This window comes from Thermobia domestica, chromosome 4, assembly GCF_964235325.1.
Source record: "Thermobia domestica chromosome 4, izTheDome1.hap1.1, whole genome shotgun sequence".
Classification (NCBI taxonomy): domain Eukaryota; kingdom Metazoa; phylum Arthropoda; class Insecta; order Zygentoma; family Lepismatidae; genus Thermobia; species Thermobia domestica.
The window spans coordinates 230,905,597-230,921,618 of NC_137457.1; the positions used below are offsets into that span (position 1 = coordinate 230,905,597).

The following is a 16,022-nucleotide window of genomic DNA, read 5'->3' on the forward strand; positions in this document are numbered from 1 at the left end:
TAGGCTTGTATGTAACTGTAATTAATGTATGTAACTGTATGTAACTGTACCTGTAAGTTCTGTAATTAATGCACATCCACAAATAAACGACATAACATAAATAAGTGCAGATTATTAATTTTCAATTAGCTGAACCTGCGCTCTCTGCACAGCGCATCATTCACATACGTCCTCATTGACATTCCTCCTTGTCATTCCTCATATCCGTACATGTCCCTTTAGAGATACAGTGAAGGACGCCTTCATAAAAATCCGCAAGGGGTATCATAAAGGGAAAAATTTTTTCCATTATTTTTTTAATATCTCGCACCGTTTGCAAGATTTGAGCCCACTTGTGATTGGAAATTCTAATTCATATATGACCAGTGTTTTCTTTCTTTTTGCATGCATTATGTAATAAGTACAGAGCGGATTTTAAGATGCGGTACCTTTTTTAAATGGTAGTTATTATAAGAACCAAAAACGAAGTGAAATGAACGCACTTTGTTCCACCTTTTTAGTGAATTTTGCACCTTTTTTGGTAGATTCATAAAATTTCCCCCTTTTTACTTTTTTTTAGACTTCAGCACCTCTATTGTCCCTTTTTTCCCTCTTTTTTTAAAAAAATGGACACGACAATCAGTTTTATTTTCAATCTAGTTTACACATTCCATAAATTAGACGCAATCTTGACGGATTTGCTAGGGATAAATTTGAACTGAATTTGCGAAACAATCCGGACATGGAAACCTTTGCAACGTTAACTGAACTTCCTGTCCATGTGCTTACAAGATATGTACCACTGGTTTCCGTTGAAGTTTCTCCACATACAAGGATCTCCTGAGCTCCAAGCGACAGATACTAACATTCGAAAACATAGAAATTTGCATAATTAAGTGTAACCAGTTCCTGAAGACCCAGTAGTATGTAACGGTTTCTCAAGCCACAATATTGCTAAATTAAAGTTTTCTCTTTTAAAATACTTAGTTCGTTTTAACCACAATTTTATTACAAGAGTGTTAAATGTTATACAAGTTTGGGATTAAATAAAACAATTTTGCAATCTGTGTCAAACGTTTAAAGCCAAGATTTTAACAATATTTGCTGGTGTAATGAATAAAGAATGTTCATGTAACTGTATACTATAGCACTTAATAAAGATATCCTATTAGCACCTTTTTTGCACCTTTTTGAATGATTTTTCAGTCCCTTTTATTCCCTTTTTCCTACCATATTTTTGCACCTTAAAATCCGGTCTCTAGTAATAAGTAAATAAATTACACACACAATTAATTATGTCAGTGATATACGGAGTTCATAAGGAAAAAAAACTCTCCAAACAATGAAGATCCATCTTAGACTGGAGAAATGGTTATTCTTCGTTTTCTTATAATTTGGCCATGAAACAAACACTTGAGAGCAGGGGCGGATCCAGGACCGATTTCTGAGGGGGGGCGGTAGGTTGTCATACCGCTACTTTTAAGGGCTTGTGATGGGTTTTATTTATATATATAAAATAAGAAAGTCTCCTCTTCTGGGGGGAGCGATCGCCCCGATCGCCCCCTGGATCCGCCCCTGCTTGAGAGATATATAACCTCTATATACAACTATGTGATGTTGGAATATATAACTCGTAGGGTATGATGCTTTACTTTTTCAAAAATTTCAGTACTTCCAGTGTACCCCTAAAAATTTAATGAAGAACTAATGACCACGTTTTTTTAAATATTCATTAGAACTGGACAATTTGGAATCGACCAATGAAAACGGCACGTTTCTAGCATTTCTGGGTTCAAGATCTCATTGTCGAAAGGACCGGAGACAAACATATAAACTTTTCTGTAGGGAGAAGCAAACATATACGCGTAAATCTAGTATTTTAATACAGGTAATAATAGTTTTATATTCGAGTGCTATTTTTTAATATTTGCAATATTGAAATTTTTGAAATTTTTCTCGCGTTTGAAAAAAAAAAAGATATCATTACTAGTAAAATTAACCTAATACAAACATTTTTTATTTTTTCAATGTTTCCAATTTTTCCGGAAAGAAATCGAACAAAACGGATCTTTTACCAACAGGTTCAAAATTTTCGGAAATTTTACAACACTAGTTCATACACACTTGTACTTTGCCCAACATTAAACTCTGATGTTAGTACCGACGCAGTTCGCTGCCTGTCCTATTCTACCAGTCTGCCCAGCCTACGACGTCCGACATATGTAATGAGGTGGGGGGCGCCCAATCCCTCGACGTTTGGACGTCGTTTCCCCTTGGTTTCGCCACTTGTTGAAGACACTCACCACAGCACTCCTCGAACACTTGACAAGTCCTGTAGTTTGCGAAATTCTCGTGCCGAGTGTTTCTGAGTGAGTACTTTTTTCAAAATAATATTAAAAATTATAGAAAGATTTTCGAGACTTTCTAGTCGAGTCGCGATTTTTACGAGCTATCTCGACTCGAAAATTCGAGTCGAGAAATATGTTTGTTTCGACTAGTCTCGAATTTTACAAAGGGTGTCTCGACTCGTGCGCATTCCTATCCGCCAATGTTTCTCCTTTCTTGTAATACTCTCTCAAGTTCACAAAACTGAATTTAAATCAGTTGACTTATTGACGAAACGACACGTACGGTATGGTATGTATGTCTACTTTTGTGCGTAACGGTATGCTGGTTACTTTCGTTACATGAAGTTCACAAATTTTCATTCAATCAAACGAACAGTTTTAGACAATAAAATTAATCTGGGTAGAAAGAAGAAATAAAGGTTGAAGGCAAGAGAATATCTGAAGACCAATATTCGTTTTTACTGCTTGACGTTTTTACTGTTTCTACCCATCTCTTGCAATGTATTAGGTATAGAAATAACACTCTATAGATCTCTATCCAAATAATGAATAGACACTATTTCGCGATAAACTGTTGCAAGAGTAGTAAGAAGAAATCAGGTCAGTTGAAATCAGAATCACAACGTAGAGTAAGACTCGAACCCATTTGCTCTCCACATTATTACTGGCGCCAATGTATACATCCCTCTTATATGGACTGAATGCCGAGAAAGCTTGGCTACAAATTACCTTTATTATACACGTAAAATCAATATAATAAATATAGTAACGCTTTATTTTTTGTCTTAGTAATAGCCTTCAAGTAGTCACTAAAAAAATTTAAAAAATGAAATAAATAAAAGAAGAAAACCAAAGCATTGTAAGCAAATTGGCTTCTAGATTAGGTACCTCCTTCAAGACTTCCCCCCTCCTCCTTGAGACGAAACCTGAAAAAGAAGACAAGAAGAACAATTTACTACATCATCATATATGTATTTCCCCCACCCTCTCTCCATTCCTTGAGGGGCTCCGGAATTTAATGAAGGTGTTTTTCCCATGGCTCGGTTGGCACCACTGGGGAGGATCGAGGAGGCAGGTAGCGCAAGCAGCGCAGTCGAGCGACCGCCAGAGTTTCGGGCTACTGACACTGAGCCAACCAACAACAGGCAGGCTGCGAGTCGGGTTGCCTGGTAACAGCAACCAGTGAGTTAGTAGTGAGTCTTGCCTTGTCGGTGGAGTGAGTAGTGGTGCTGTGTATTGTGTGGCGTTTTTACTCGCATGCGCCGTTGTACCGGAGCGCGGAGCGACAATCACCAATATTGTGTATTGATAGACGAAGTAGGATAACTCTTTTAGCTTGTTTGACCCTTTTGTTAAAGAAAGAAAAGATCCGAAAAGCGAGAAATAAGAGGCGTAAACACTGGACCTGGAACAGCAAGGACGGAAGGTAATTTTTTTTTTCTTCTACTGACATCACTGTTTAGATTTTTCATTTTCTGTTGTCTCTGTTTCTTTGTTTTGTAAGTAAACTTCCAAATATATAGAAAGTCAACGTTCTCGCTTGAAAATATGAGAAGAGTACCGCTATAAGTTATAAAAAGGATCATTTTACACCCACATGCTGTTTACGCTATGTGAGGTAGCCATTTTGTTTAATCTGGTAACCCTTTCCTCCCTGCTACTTCTCCTCTCTTGTTTCATGTCATCCTGATGCTGTGCTCACATGTTGACAAAAGAACAGCCCAACCCATTCATTGTATTTACAAGTCAAAGGAGGTGTATATAGGTGATATATTTTTGTTTCTTTCTCGTTGCAGCAGCCGTCATGCCAACTGACGGAGAGAGATCCTCCACAGGAGTTTCGGAGCATCCAAGGCCAAGAGCGGAAGCGTTTGAAGTTTCCAACATGGCGGCAGCGCACCGTGCTGGCTTTGCTGCTCTTCAAGGATCTTCGCCCGGGTCCTCGTCCTCGTCTTCAACGATGCAACCTCCGTTGTCCTATTTGGGCTCAATGTCAGGACTAGGATTACTTTCGGGCGCCCGGGAATCATCTGCTTTTGTGCCCGTGGTGCCCTCGCGACCCCTGCATCTTGTTCCGTATCCCCCGGAGTTACATCCATTGATATCCGGAAGCAGTGCCGCTGCAAGTGTTGCTGCCAAATTAGATGACACTTCAGGAGGAACTTCCCCAGCGTCTTTCGGGGTGCGAAAATCAGGGTTTGATCTCATATCCCTCATGGCTGACAAACAAAAAGAACTTCGTCTTCGTGACGAGGCAGCAGCAGCGGCAGCTTTGGTTCCTCGTCCCGGTGTGCTTGACCTTCCAAACCCCCATTATTTACATCCTAAATTGCCTGTGTTTCATGGACCTTTTCCGTTTCCTGCTGTGTTTCCTCAACATCTGGATCGAAGGTTACTGAGAGGTCCCGGCCGTGCCTCTCGTCCCAAGAAACAATTTATCTGCAAGTTCTGCAACCGTCAGTTCACCAAATCGTACAACCTGTTGATCCACGAGAGGACCCATACGGACGAGAGACCTTATTCATGTGACATCTGTGGAAAGGCGTTCAGAAGACAGGATCATCTCAGGGACCACAGGTGAGTCTGAAATTTCATTTACATTTATGATTTATTGTATTAATAGTGGAAACATGATGATAGTGTATATAATATTAGGGCTCCCCTGGACCTGGATTGGTATTTTCTAATCATAATATTTGAAGAATACTTCCATTCTACTCTTCAAACGGAAATAACATGAGAATTATTAGAAATATTGGTGTACGTTATTTGAAATACGTTTTTCTTTCTTTAACTCGAAAAAATAATTTAAAGTAAGTAAGTTGAAATTTGATTTTTAGATTATCTCCTTTCGTTTATACTATATTTTAAAATCTCCAGAACGTTATTCAACCAAAGTTCAAAAACAAATCCTAATAATTAATAAATACTGTTCCTATTTCTGTTCAGCAGCAACATTTCAGATTTTGCTTACTTCTTACGTCTTCACCCATATAAAAGCTTCAAGTTTTTTTTATTAGTATATTATTATAAAATTGATTTTAAAAATATATATTTCTCAAAGTCAGGGGAAGAGGCAATTTCCCCCTTCTTCCCGAAATGATGCCCCTGTTACTAGAATGTACCAAACTTTGAATGTACCAAATAAATAGGATGATATTGTACTCTACGCAAATGTTAACAAATAGTATTTACCAGAAAAACATTTACTAAAAAAGACAATATTTAAAAACATTGTTTATTCTTCTTCAAATAATATATTACTTTGTTCTGAACATTTTGTCAAGCTAAAGTTACTCCCACACACTATAACATAAATTGCTGGAAGTGCAGTAAGATCTTTTCCTTAAATGTTAATTTTAGTTTTGGTAAGAAAGTAAAAAATCAAGTTTTAAAATTTAAATTATTATGGTCTAGTATTCAGGTCAAATTAAACCATTTGATCATGTAGATAGATAATGAGTATAGCTTCATTGTTATCGTTCTAGTTGCGAAATAGGGGGTTCCAAGCTCAAACTATTTTCATTTTTTGCATAATAATAATAATAATAATAATAATAATAATAATAATAATAGTAATTGAGACAGACAAATGTGGGGATGGTAGCTACATCTAAATACTTAATCCTTAATTGAGTTTCTACCAAATTATTTCTTATCATTAATTGTGAATTCATGGGGTATGAAAGGCTTTAGCACCTGTACCTGGAACAATAATTAATAAATTAGTTTTTCAATAATAAATAATGAAAGACGTGATTAGATTGAATGAAAAAATAATGAAAGAAAGAGGACATTAAGTCTACTTGAAAAACCCGAAAATTACCAACGTTATTATTTTTATTTATTAAACTTGGTAAGTCAAAGAAAATTTGGAGTAGGTGGATATTTATATCCAAACGAGAAACCTTGCGATTATTCATTCAAAGACTTATTCTAAATTGAGGAAATGTTGCTGACAGTAAAATCTCTATAATTTAAATACTTCTAATTCCACCAAAAAGTGTTCAGTTTTTAAAGATGTTCAGGTCAGAGAGAGAGGTCTGAAATAGTACCACATGTGCAGAAGATTCTTTCAAGTATGCGTAAGATCATTTATAATTAGGAACATAAAAAATATTTCTACGTAGAAACATTCTTACACCTAAAAATTTCCTAATCAGGAAGGTGTAAGAATAAGAAGTAAAATATTATCCACTCTGGTGGGTTTAAATATTGTGACTGAAAATTCTGATAATGTTGGGTTTTAGTTGGATCAAATTGTTCATATATGGTTTATTATTGCGATTGATGATCAGATAATTACACGTTACATTAAACTGCATTAAAATGACGAATGAAGAAAATGAAGGTAGATGTAATACGGTAGACTGTTCAAGTAAAATTTAAAATAATTTTAGAACCTAATAGACAGCAAGATGGAACTTTCTATTTTGGGTATAATGAAAGATAAGTTTAATAATTATTTTTTTCTGATATGTTATTTCTTCCTAAAAGTAAGTGAAATTATTAAAATTTTTATTTCGTTGTGGTCATTCAGAAAATTAACTGGTTGTATTGTTATAAATCTATCATTTAATGTGTTTTAATTGCGACATACTGATATACGAATGCTCAGGGTAGTGCATATATTGGTGATTCTACTCAGTCAGCACATAATAGAATGAGAAGAGTTAGAAGCCAAATAAATTCAACAAATCAAACACATTTCGGTAACGTGTTGATTTTATTCACTTAATGTCCTAAGTACGAACACAACACTTTTTTCATTTCTATGACAAGCTACTGTGGATCAAGAAAGTCAGATATAATGCCCTGGGAAAAGTAAACTGAAATCTTTTAGTTTAACGTCCCACGGTTATACGCTTTAGGCTAAGGGAGATGATGTTTAACGCATACGAATGATGGAAGAATTGGTGCAATGATAGTGTGGGAGGAAACGGAAGTACCCCATGAAAACATACGGACACGATGTTGTCTACCACAAACTAACTTGTCCGGGAATCGAGTCAGGGACCCCATGCACCACAGTAAGTCGCCTACCACTGAGCCATCGTGCCTCTATAATAATGGCCTGGAAATGGGGTGGGTTGACCACGCATCACGTAGCTGAACTTTGTCAATTAGGTTTCTTCATGGGCAGGAAAGTACAGTTTATTATTGTTAATGAGTTATTAGTGCGACTAATGAAAAATGAATCACTGAAAAACTTTGTATCAAATAAGATAATGGTTTTGAAACTTGAAAATATTTCAAGTATTTCTCTGACCTACACTTTTTAGTGCAAACTGTAGAAGCGCTTTAATTTATTTACACCTATTACTTTGATGTATTTACTGAGTTATTTTCTTTCCGTTGTACCTCGTACCGTAATAATGTCACTAGATTCTTTCAATAGCACATTGATGATTCAAACCCTACCTTGACTATCTTTGCGTCGTGTATATTAAGTCACTGATACTTTTGCAACGGAAAAGGGCCAATTTAATACGAGATTCAACATTTGTTTTTGTTGATACCAAAGAACTTTCTGTAAAACAACAACAACAAAAATAGTGACATAAAATCATATATTCAACACATAGGGCCTATGTCAGATAATTTTTAATCCTTTGATGCGAATTGTTTCCTTCGAATTTTGGAAGCAATTTTATTGAATTCTCATGAGAACGTACTCAAAATATTTCGCAATTTTGAAGAGAACCAGTTCACCAGTGGCTGAAATGTGTTATAATCCTTATAAACAATGTTAAGAATTGATCGACTTCTATTTCCACCTTTTCCAAAGCACAACTGACTCGTAAGTAGGCATTCTATTATGTTCTACAATGTCAACCCTGATTCTTCAAAAAAAAGTTCGAAACAATCTTTTAAAAAATACCAAAGTACAAATTTCAATTTTATTAAACTATCTTCATGTCATGACATATTCAATTCACCATGATTACAGTAAATAAATAAATAAATAAATAAATAACAGTAGATCCATCTGCTTGTTTTACCATAATGTCTTCAGGCACATAGCCGAGGAGGGGGGCCGGGAGGTTAGGACCACCCCCTCCCTTTGAAACCAGAAATGAAAAAATAAGAAAGGATGAAACAAAAAGAAACGAGAAAAAGAAGAATTAACGTTAAAAATAAAAAGCTACAGCAAGCGTTTGGTTATTCTTTCTTATGAGGAGCTTTGTATTACTTGCAATATATAGTGGCGAATGAGCGGGATATACTAGAAAAGTCAGGGAATTTGAGAAGTTACGGAATTCTCAGAATTTAAGCTACTAGTCAGGGAAATTTCAACCTTTCGACAACTTAGTACCGTTCTGTAAGAGTATGGACATTTTTTTATCATACTTTTTCGCTTCTCTGCAATATCAAATAGGCCCTATGTTCTTTCAGAAACAGTTTTCTACTGCTCCATTACCTTCTCATTTGGAACAGACAGTAGATGACGAAATAATGAAAATAAAAAGTCACCTAGAAAGAAAATTCTGTTAACGTTTGATTCAATCCTGAAAGGAACGCAGATGTAAAATATTTTACAAGTCATTATTAAATACACAGTAGTTGACGTCATAATGAAAGGAAAATTGTTATATTTGAATGAACAGAGGAAGGAACGTAGATATTGTAAAATCTTTTCAAATACTTTTTTTTTTTTAATCTTCTTTTACTCGAGATTTCTTCATAGTTCATTAAAATACTTACCGTACTAACATATCCTCATTTTATTGTCCTAACTAACCAGTATATGTTTCCAGTAAAATAGCTTAGGTTTGATCGAGCTTCTGGTATGATAACCACAACATTTCATGTCACGCCAATCGCCCCCTCCGCCTCCGCCCGATACAAAATCCTGGCTAAACGAACCAATATATGTTGCCAGTAAAACAGTTTATAATGATCGAGCCCTGGTGTGATAGAAGTATTTCATATCACGGACTCCCTTTACAAAATCCTGGCTACGTTCCTGATATACATAATAATCATATTTATATGTCGTGTTATTTCTTGTTTGACTTATTATTTAATACCACCAGATTAACAGTGTTCCCAAACCAACACAAAGTTATATTTTTCAAATGATACTATGTTAAATTATCACCCATTTCAAATCTACATGTGAAACGAAAATTTACAATATCTCATTTGTTATCCAGTATTGCACCAAATAAGGTTTTACCTTAAGAAAACGTGCACAGAAAATGAGCAAACTAGCTGCATTCCTAGATAAGGACATTATAAAATGTATATTAGAAGGAAAACTAGGAAGGCGTACACAAAGATTGAAGTTGATGAATGATGACCATTCTCGTATATGAAGATGAAAAGGTTGGTTAGGAATCATCATGCATACAATCTTCGCACCTTATACTGCATAAGAGATGCAAGTAATGGGAAAGAACGTATGATAATAATCAAACCTAAGATATGACGAATATGTCAACTATTCTTTTGTGAGGCTTTTATAGACTACATTAATTTCCTCCTCGTTCTAAAAGGAATGCTTTTAATATCAATCTTGCTTGTTTCAAAATATTTTATGTTAGAGCTTTACGATCATTTTGTGGTGACCTTTCGAATTTTAGGTCATGTTAACTATCTTTATAACAAAAAAATACTGTAAACATAGCACTGGATTGAAAAAACATGGCATTATATGCGAAATACTACCTGCTATTGATTTTAATGACAAAATTTATTATTATTATTATTATTATTATTATTATTATTATTATTATTATTATTATTATTATTATTATTATTAAGAATAATTTCTTAATTTCTTGGTTAAGCTGTCAACATTCAAATAATTAGGTTTCAAATATTCTAATAACTGTTCGCGGATATGAATCATTATTCGAAAACATTCAAGTAATTGTTTAAATATTGATTCGAGTAACAGAAAAAAGAATCCATTGATGAATATTTAAATAATTTTAACAGCACTGTTGAGTACTGAGGCTACACAAGACCTTCACCAAAACTTAACTTGGGGGTTTGAAATTCATGAACTTTCATTGTGAACTGAAACCGAGTTTTCTGGAAAATGAGAACGCTAACCATTTAAGTACAAAAGTTCTCTAATGAAATGAAATTAAATGAAATCTTTCAGTTTTACGTCCCACGGTTATGCCGGCTAGGGTAAAGGAGACGGTGATGATGAGAAATGGATGAAATTAAGAAAGTGGAAGGAAACGGGAGAACCCCGAGGAAATCCACACACACGGTGTTTGTCCAGCACAAAGTTCACTTGGCGCGAGCTGGGGTATCTCAGTTGATAAAATTTTTAGATGTTGAATTAGATTAAAATGTAAGTGTAAGAACAAAAGAAATTGCGTTGTAATTCGCTATGTTCTCTTAGGTTGGGAAATATATTTGGTGTGAAATAAGAAATAACGTTTTCTCAAACTAGTATTCATAGATTTTTCATCCCTGTTTCTAATAAAATTTAGGTCAACAAAATTCGGACTGTGGTATGTAAAAGATCCCTCATATTTTACAGGTATACTTCAGATTGCAGAAAAAAAAGATCGTACTTTTCAGAATAAAGAAATGCGTGTAGTTACAATTTCCAACATCTGCGCTGTTTTAATTGTAGTGACAGCAATAGAGCGTCTGCCTCTTGATTTTCTCGTACTATTATTGTGATCTAGGAAGAAATGGAAATGTAGTTAGAGGAAATGACTCCGCTTACCTTGCATTAAGAGGACATTACTGCGTAATAAAATGAATATACATCCTCCTGATCATCTGCATCTTCTACGATTGTATTCAGCAGAAAAATGTTGAATAAAACCCTATTGAAATGAAAACGCATTTACTATTTAGAAACTGATTTTGCTGTACTGTTTATTGTCAGTTGATTCTAAAAATAAATGACACTTTTTTTTTTCTCCGTTACACTCAAATATATTCTGATCCTGCTGACAGATGAAAGAATAAGAATTTAATACTGTTTCACGTTTAATGTAATTCCCGTGAGAACAACAACTAAAAACTAAACTCTGTGACACAGAAGGACTTCAAAACCTGTGCCTTGTATTTGTTGCCCACAAGAGAAAGAATTTCTCGTCTCATGTTTCGGAAACAAGACGATATGACAAATTCTTCGAGTGTCGTGGATAACATTAGATCATTTAGATCTTAGACCTCAAACACTATTTTAGTGTTACGTGATTTATAATATAAAAACTATAAATGTATGAAGTTATTGTACGAACACAATGAATAGCAGTTACCAACGTATTGAAGATGCATATATCATTACACAATATCCTCCAATAATAAATGTTGTTATATCACATCTTTCGTGAACCTTTCGTGTCGCAGAAGGCTTCTGATAACTTCTAGGTGAAATTAAAAAAGAAAAAGAACGACTTAAAGTTTATACATACATTTACAAAATAAGACGAGGCTAAAAAATATTTTCGGCAATCGGGACGAGACATAAAAGTTACGAGACCGATACAAGAAAACCTTGTTTCCCGTCTCGTCTCGTCTCGTCTCGTCTCGTAGACAACACTAGTACCAAGTAGCCGCTTTATGAATTACATGTAGACCTTGTAGTGCACACTGTTATTTCTTCCATACTGTTATTTCTGTTTGTAGTTCGATGCGTTTTTATTCAGGCGTCATATTCTAGTTGTCTCACTGTAACGCTCAGCACCATAAGTTCTGTGTTTCCGTCGGGAATGTGTCTCGAATTGCGTTCACCAAAGACACGCATACAAACCGATCGGCTACGGGGGTATAGCAGGCAGGTGGAAGAAGCAAATAAGCCACAAATTGAATACTGAAGTTTTCCATGTTATAGTTTCTTATTCTGCGTGAAAAACATTTCCGTGTAATCAGAAGCAAACGAAAGACAATTTGAATTATGTTTCTGTGTTTGAATTATAATTTTATGTTTACTAAGGATTGTCGATAAGTGTTTAAATGTGGTGAATTATCAACCATCAGATTAAAACTAATTGTACCCTGTCAAAGAAAGTTTATACTAACATACTCAATGTGTTCAGCAGAACTCGACAAGTGGGGAAATGTAAATTTGTATTATTCCTTGTAGCCAATTCCTACTCACGTGTAGTAGTTTTTATTTGTATAGTTTCAGGTTCTAACCGATGTCTGGTGCTCAGAATGTCCATATTAAACCATTATCCCACATTGATTGGGGACAGTGTTTTATGTAGGGGGATTCGATTTCGAGGCAGGGAGAGGGGAATCTAAAGCTCATGGGGAAGAGCATCACCTATATGCTCAAAGTTTTGGAGGGAATCTCCCTTAACATGTCTGGATAATAGGGGGATAACATGTATGTAGGGGGTTGGTACGGACCCCCTGAAATCCCGACTTCTCTGTAAATTTAGACCTAGTCTAATTTTAGGGATGATTGTACAAAATTTTAATGTAACCTATCCTCATATTGAATTTGGACCCTCCTTCCCTCGAAATAAATTCTTACATACGTGCCTGCTGGATAATATACTGATGGGGAAAACTACTTGATTAAAGCTCACTCAAGAAGGCCGTTCATTGGATTGGAGCTATGACACTGTCTGAAGTAGTTCGGAAGAAATTAGAACTGAGGTAGATTAGAACTGATTTATTGAATGATTTCAGTTACGACATATTTACTTTCTTAGTGATTACTCATTTGTAGTATAACGCTCATTTGTAGCACAGAACTACATGTTCTCTCCTTCGGAGATTGGGACAGTCACTCAGAAAACACTTCCGATGCGTAATTGCTAAAGTCAACTGAACATAGTATATTCTCAGTTTACTAGTACTGGCTTCTTATCAGTTTACTAGTACTATTTTTTGTCCTGATACCTCTAAAAGTGAAAAAAATAATCCAATTGAGACATATTGACACGTTTAAAACTGAAATTCTCAGTTATTTTTTAAAAATATTTTAATTCAGTATTCAACTTTATATTTTCGAATTAGAAAGTATAAACAGCTGATGTAATTAATTACATGAGTATATTATGATGAGAGTTAAGAAAATAATATTATGTAATTATCTCCAAATGGTTCAGATTTCACATTAAAATGTAGGTTCACGTCTCACATGACCTCAGTGCTGAAAAGAACGTTAAACTCAAATAAAATATGTATTGTTTTAAAATTATTTAACTCCTTAACATTTTCAAAAGTAGTGCAAATATTAGCTCAATTAAAATCGAAAATGGAGGCGATTATACAGCAAAAAAGTGGAGAGAATATGGAGAAGTCAGAAGCCAGGATGTTGTCTTTTATTCGCGAGCTTTTTTTTGCGTGTGCATGCGTGCACTCCATGTTACGGATAATTATTCACAATGTGTTTATATACTGAACATATATATGTGTGTGCGTGCGGAGGCAGGAAGCTACTGGTTTATCACTTAGTGCTGCATCACATAGCACAGCAGACACGCGGCTCACAAAAAATAGTGGAAGCTCATGTTACGAGTTGACTCATCAATGACGCCCCTCTGTCACACTTTCGCAGATGGAGTCTTGTTGGAACGATCAACAAGTGGTTCTGTCCACAACCACAAAGAGAGAGAGAGAGAGAGATGGTATAGAAGATTCATTAAATATGTTATGAGTATCAATATCCCAATCGACCTTCTCCCATTAAAAGAAAAAAAAATGTAGATTTGAAAGTGATGAGTGTGCCCTTATTTAACATCTTTTAATTGGACAGTCTACAATGCAGAGTCTGCGCCGATGCAAGGCGGATGCATAAACTTTGCCAGTCAGAGGCGGATATCTTTAAAGTTCTTTAAATTGATTTATAAGCATTTAAGTACGGTTCATTAAATAATTGTCCTTCACCCTCCGTTTAATCCATGTTCTTTTGTAAACAGTTAAAAAAAAGAATATAATAAGTGGGCGACTAGGAACACTTGTATTGCGGTTCATTGTTATTTCGCAGAATCATATCCTTATTCAGCGATGTTGGAGTTAGCATTGAACAACTGTTTCACATCTATCACAACAAAACCAAATTATAGAAACAGTAAAAATAAAGTTTATTCTTAAGCTTCCTTCCAATACCACCCGATAATTGACATGCTTACTTTTTGCACTTGATAGTGGGTTCGATTCCGGATAAGACAATTGGAAATTACTTGAACTAAAAGGTAGTGGCATGAATGAACCTGGGCTGACACGGCTTCTGCTCATTATCCTAGGGTGGGTCTTAGCCAAACTCCACTGTGCCACTTGGCCATGTGGTCTCTGAAACTAATAAGCGTGAGTATACATAGATGCTAAATAGAAGTACAGTTAAGAAAGTAAGATATTAAACATTACTTTTTGAGATTATTTCAGAAAAAGATACTAAAATTGAAATATAAAAAATAAAAATTACGGAATGAGATTTTTAAAAGGCATTTATTTATTTATTTTTAGAAACATATTAGTAAGACTTTCACAAAGTCTTTGTGCAAAAATGCATGCTTCAAATAGCCCAAAACTTCAAATAACTAACGAACAGCATACTTGCAAACAGCATGTTTCTTACGATAACACTTTGCTGATTGCATAAACATAGGATATAATGCGTGAAGTCGTTGTGATGGCCACTAAATGCTTAACTAACAAAACCTAACATAAACCGTAAAATATTGTGTACTATAATGACCTTTTAGGTAATTGAAGAGTTAAAATAGAGATAAACAAAGACAATAACTTACTTAAAAAAGACCAGATTTTTAACCAAAAAGTCATCTTTTTCTGAATCTCCAAGCATCAAATCACAGAGCTTCGAAGTGATAATAGAGGTCTCTAAAAAGTAACCACAAATACAAAACTATAAGTACAAAAGGAGACCGACTTCTCGGTCAAGCATCATCATCATCAGCAATAGGTAGGGTATGGTATTTAAATGCTTAAACTGCCTATTTGAATACATGACTTTGAAACGTTTCTGAAATTTGCAAATTTATAACATTCAGCTTATTTCTATTAGTTAACTCAATTATGATTGCTTTATTGTTGAGTAAGCATATAAATTATGTTAAGCAGTTAAGCTTACATACTGTGTTAGGTGTCAAACTCAATACTATTAAATCCTTCCAGTTAAATGATTGCATTATATTATTAATGAAACAAATGGTTTACAGAAGAATTGGCACACACAGAAATATAGTAAAATATAGCATAGTGGATACATATTCCTGAATATACAGGGTGTTTCAAAACAACACCGACATTGTTTAAGACTTGGTTCCAAGAACCAAGATAAGACAAAAAAATATAGACCATCTTGGGTGCACAAATGGTTCCTAGGCTGCCGAAAACATGAAAAAATGAACTTTAAAGGTCCATAGCTCAAAAACTATGGGACCTACTGTGGTTGGGTCAATATTTCACTTGAGTACTTCAAATTATATGCCCGTAGCCAAACTCTCTATAAAAATTGCTTTGTGAGTACCTTAGGATTTTGAAACGTGTATTTTGGAATAGCGCATATATTAGTTCCTAACTGAAGTCTTGACCCGACGACGGTAGATCCCATAGTTTTGGAGCTGTGGACCTTAAAATTTCATTTTATTTTCATGTGGCAGCCTATAACTCGAAAGGAAGCATTTGTGCACCCAAGTTGATTAATACTTTTTGTCTTATCTTAGTTTAAGGAATCACCTTCCAAACGTTGTAGGTGTTGTTTTGAAACACCCTGTATATCCAATATACTATCGTACT

The 16,022-nt window shown here is 34.9% G+C and overlaps 1 protein-coding gene across 2 annotated transcripts in view; it reads left to right on the forward strand.

Annotated features, from left to right (window-relative positions):
* Window positions 1-3,386: 3,386 nt before the first annotated feature.
* The window catches only part of LOC145683898 (uncharacterized), a 78,133-nt gene continuing 65,497 nt past the window's right edge, over window positions 3,387-16,022 (forward strand). The window contains exons 1-2 of one of the 2 annotated variants that reach the window (XM_081755553.1): window positions 3,387-3,753; window positions 4,127-4,904. In XM_081755553.1, the coding sequence (XP_081611679.1) occupies window positions 4,132-4,904 (773 nt within the window). In that variant the 5' untranslated portion in view covers window positions 3,387-3,753; window positions 4,127-4,131. Of the gene's footprint in view, window positions 3,754-4,123; window positions 4,905-16,022 lie in introns of both variants that reach the window. The other variant, XM_081755552.1, reaches the window with a different exon arrangement.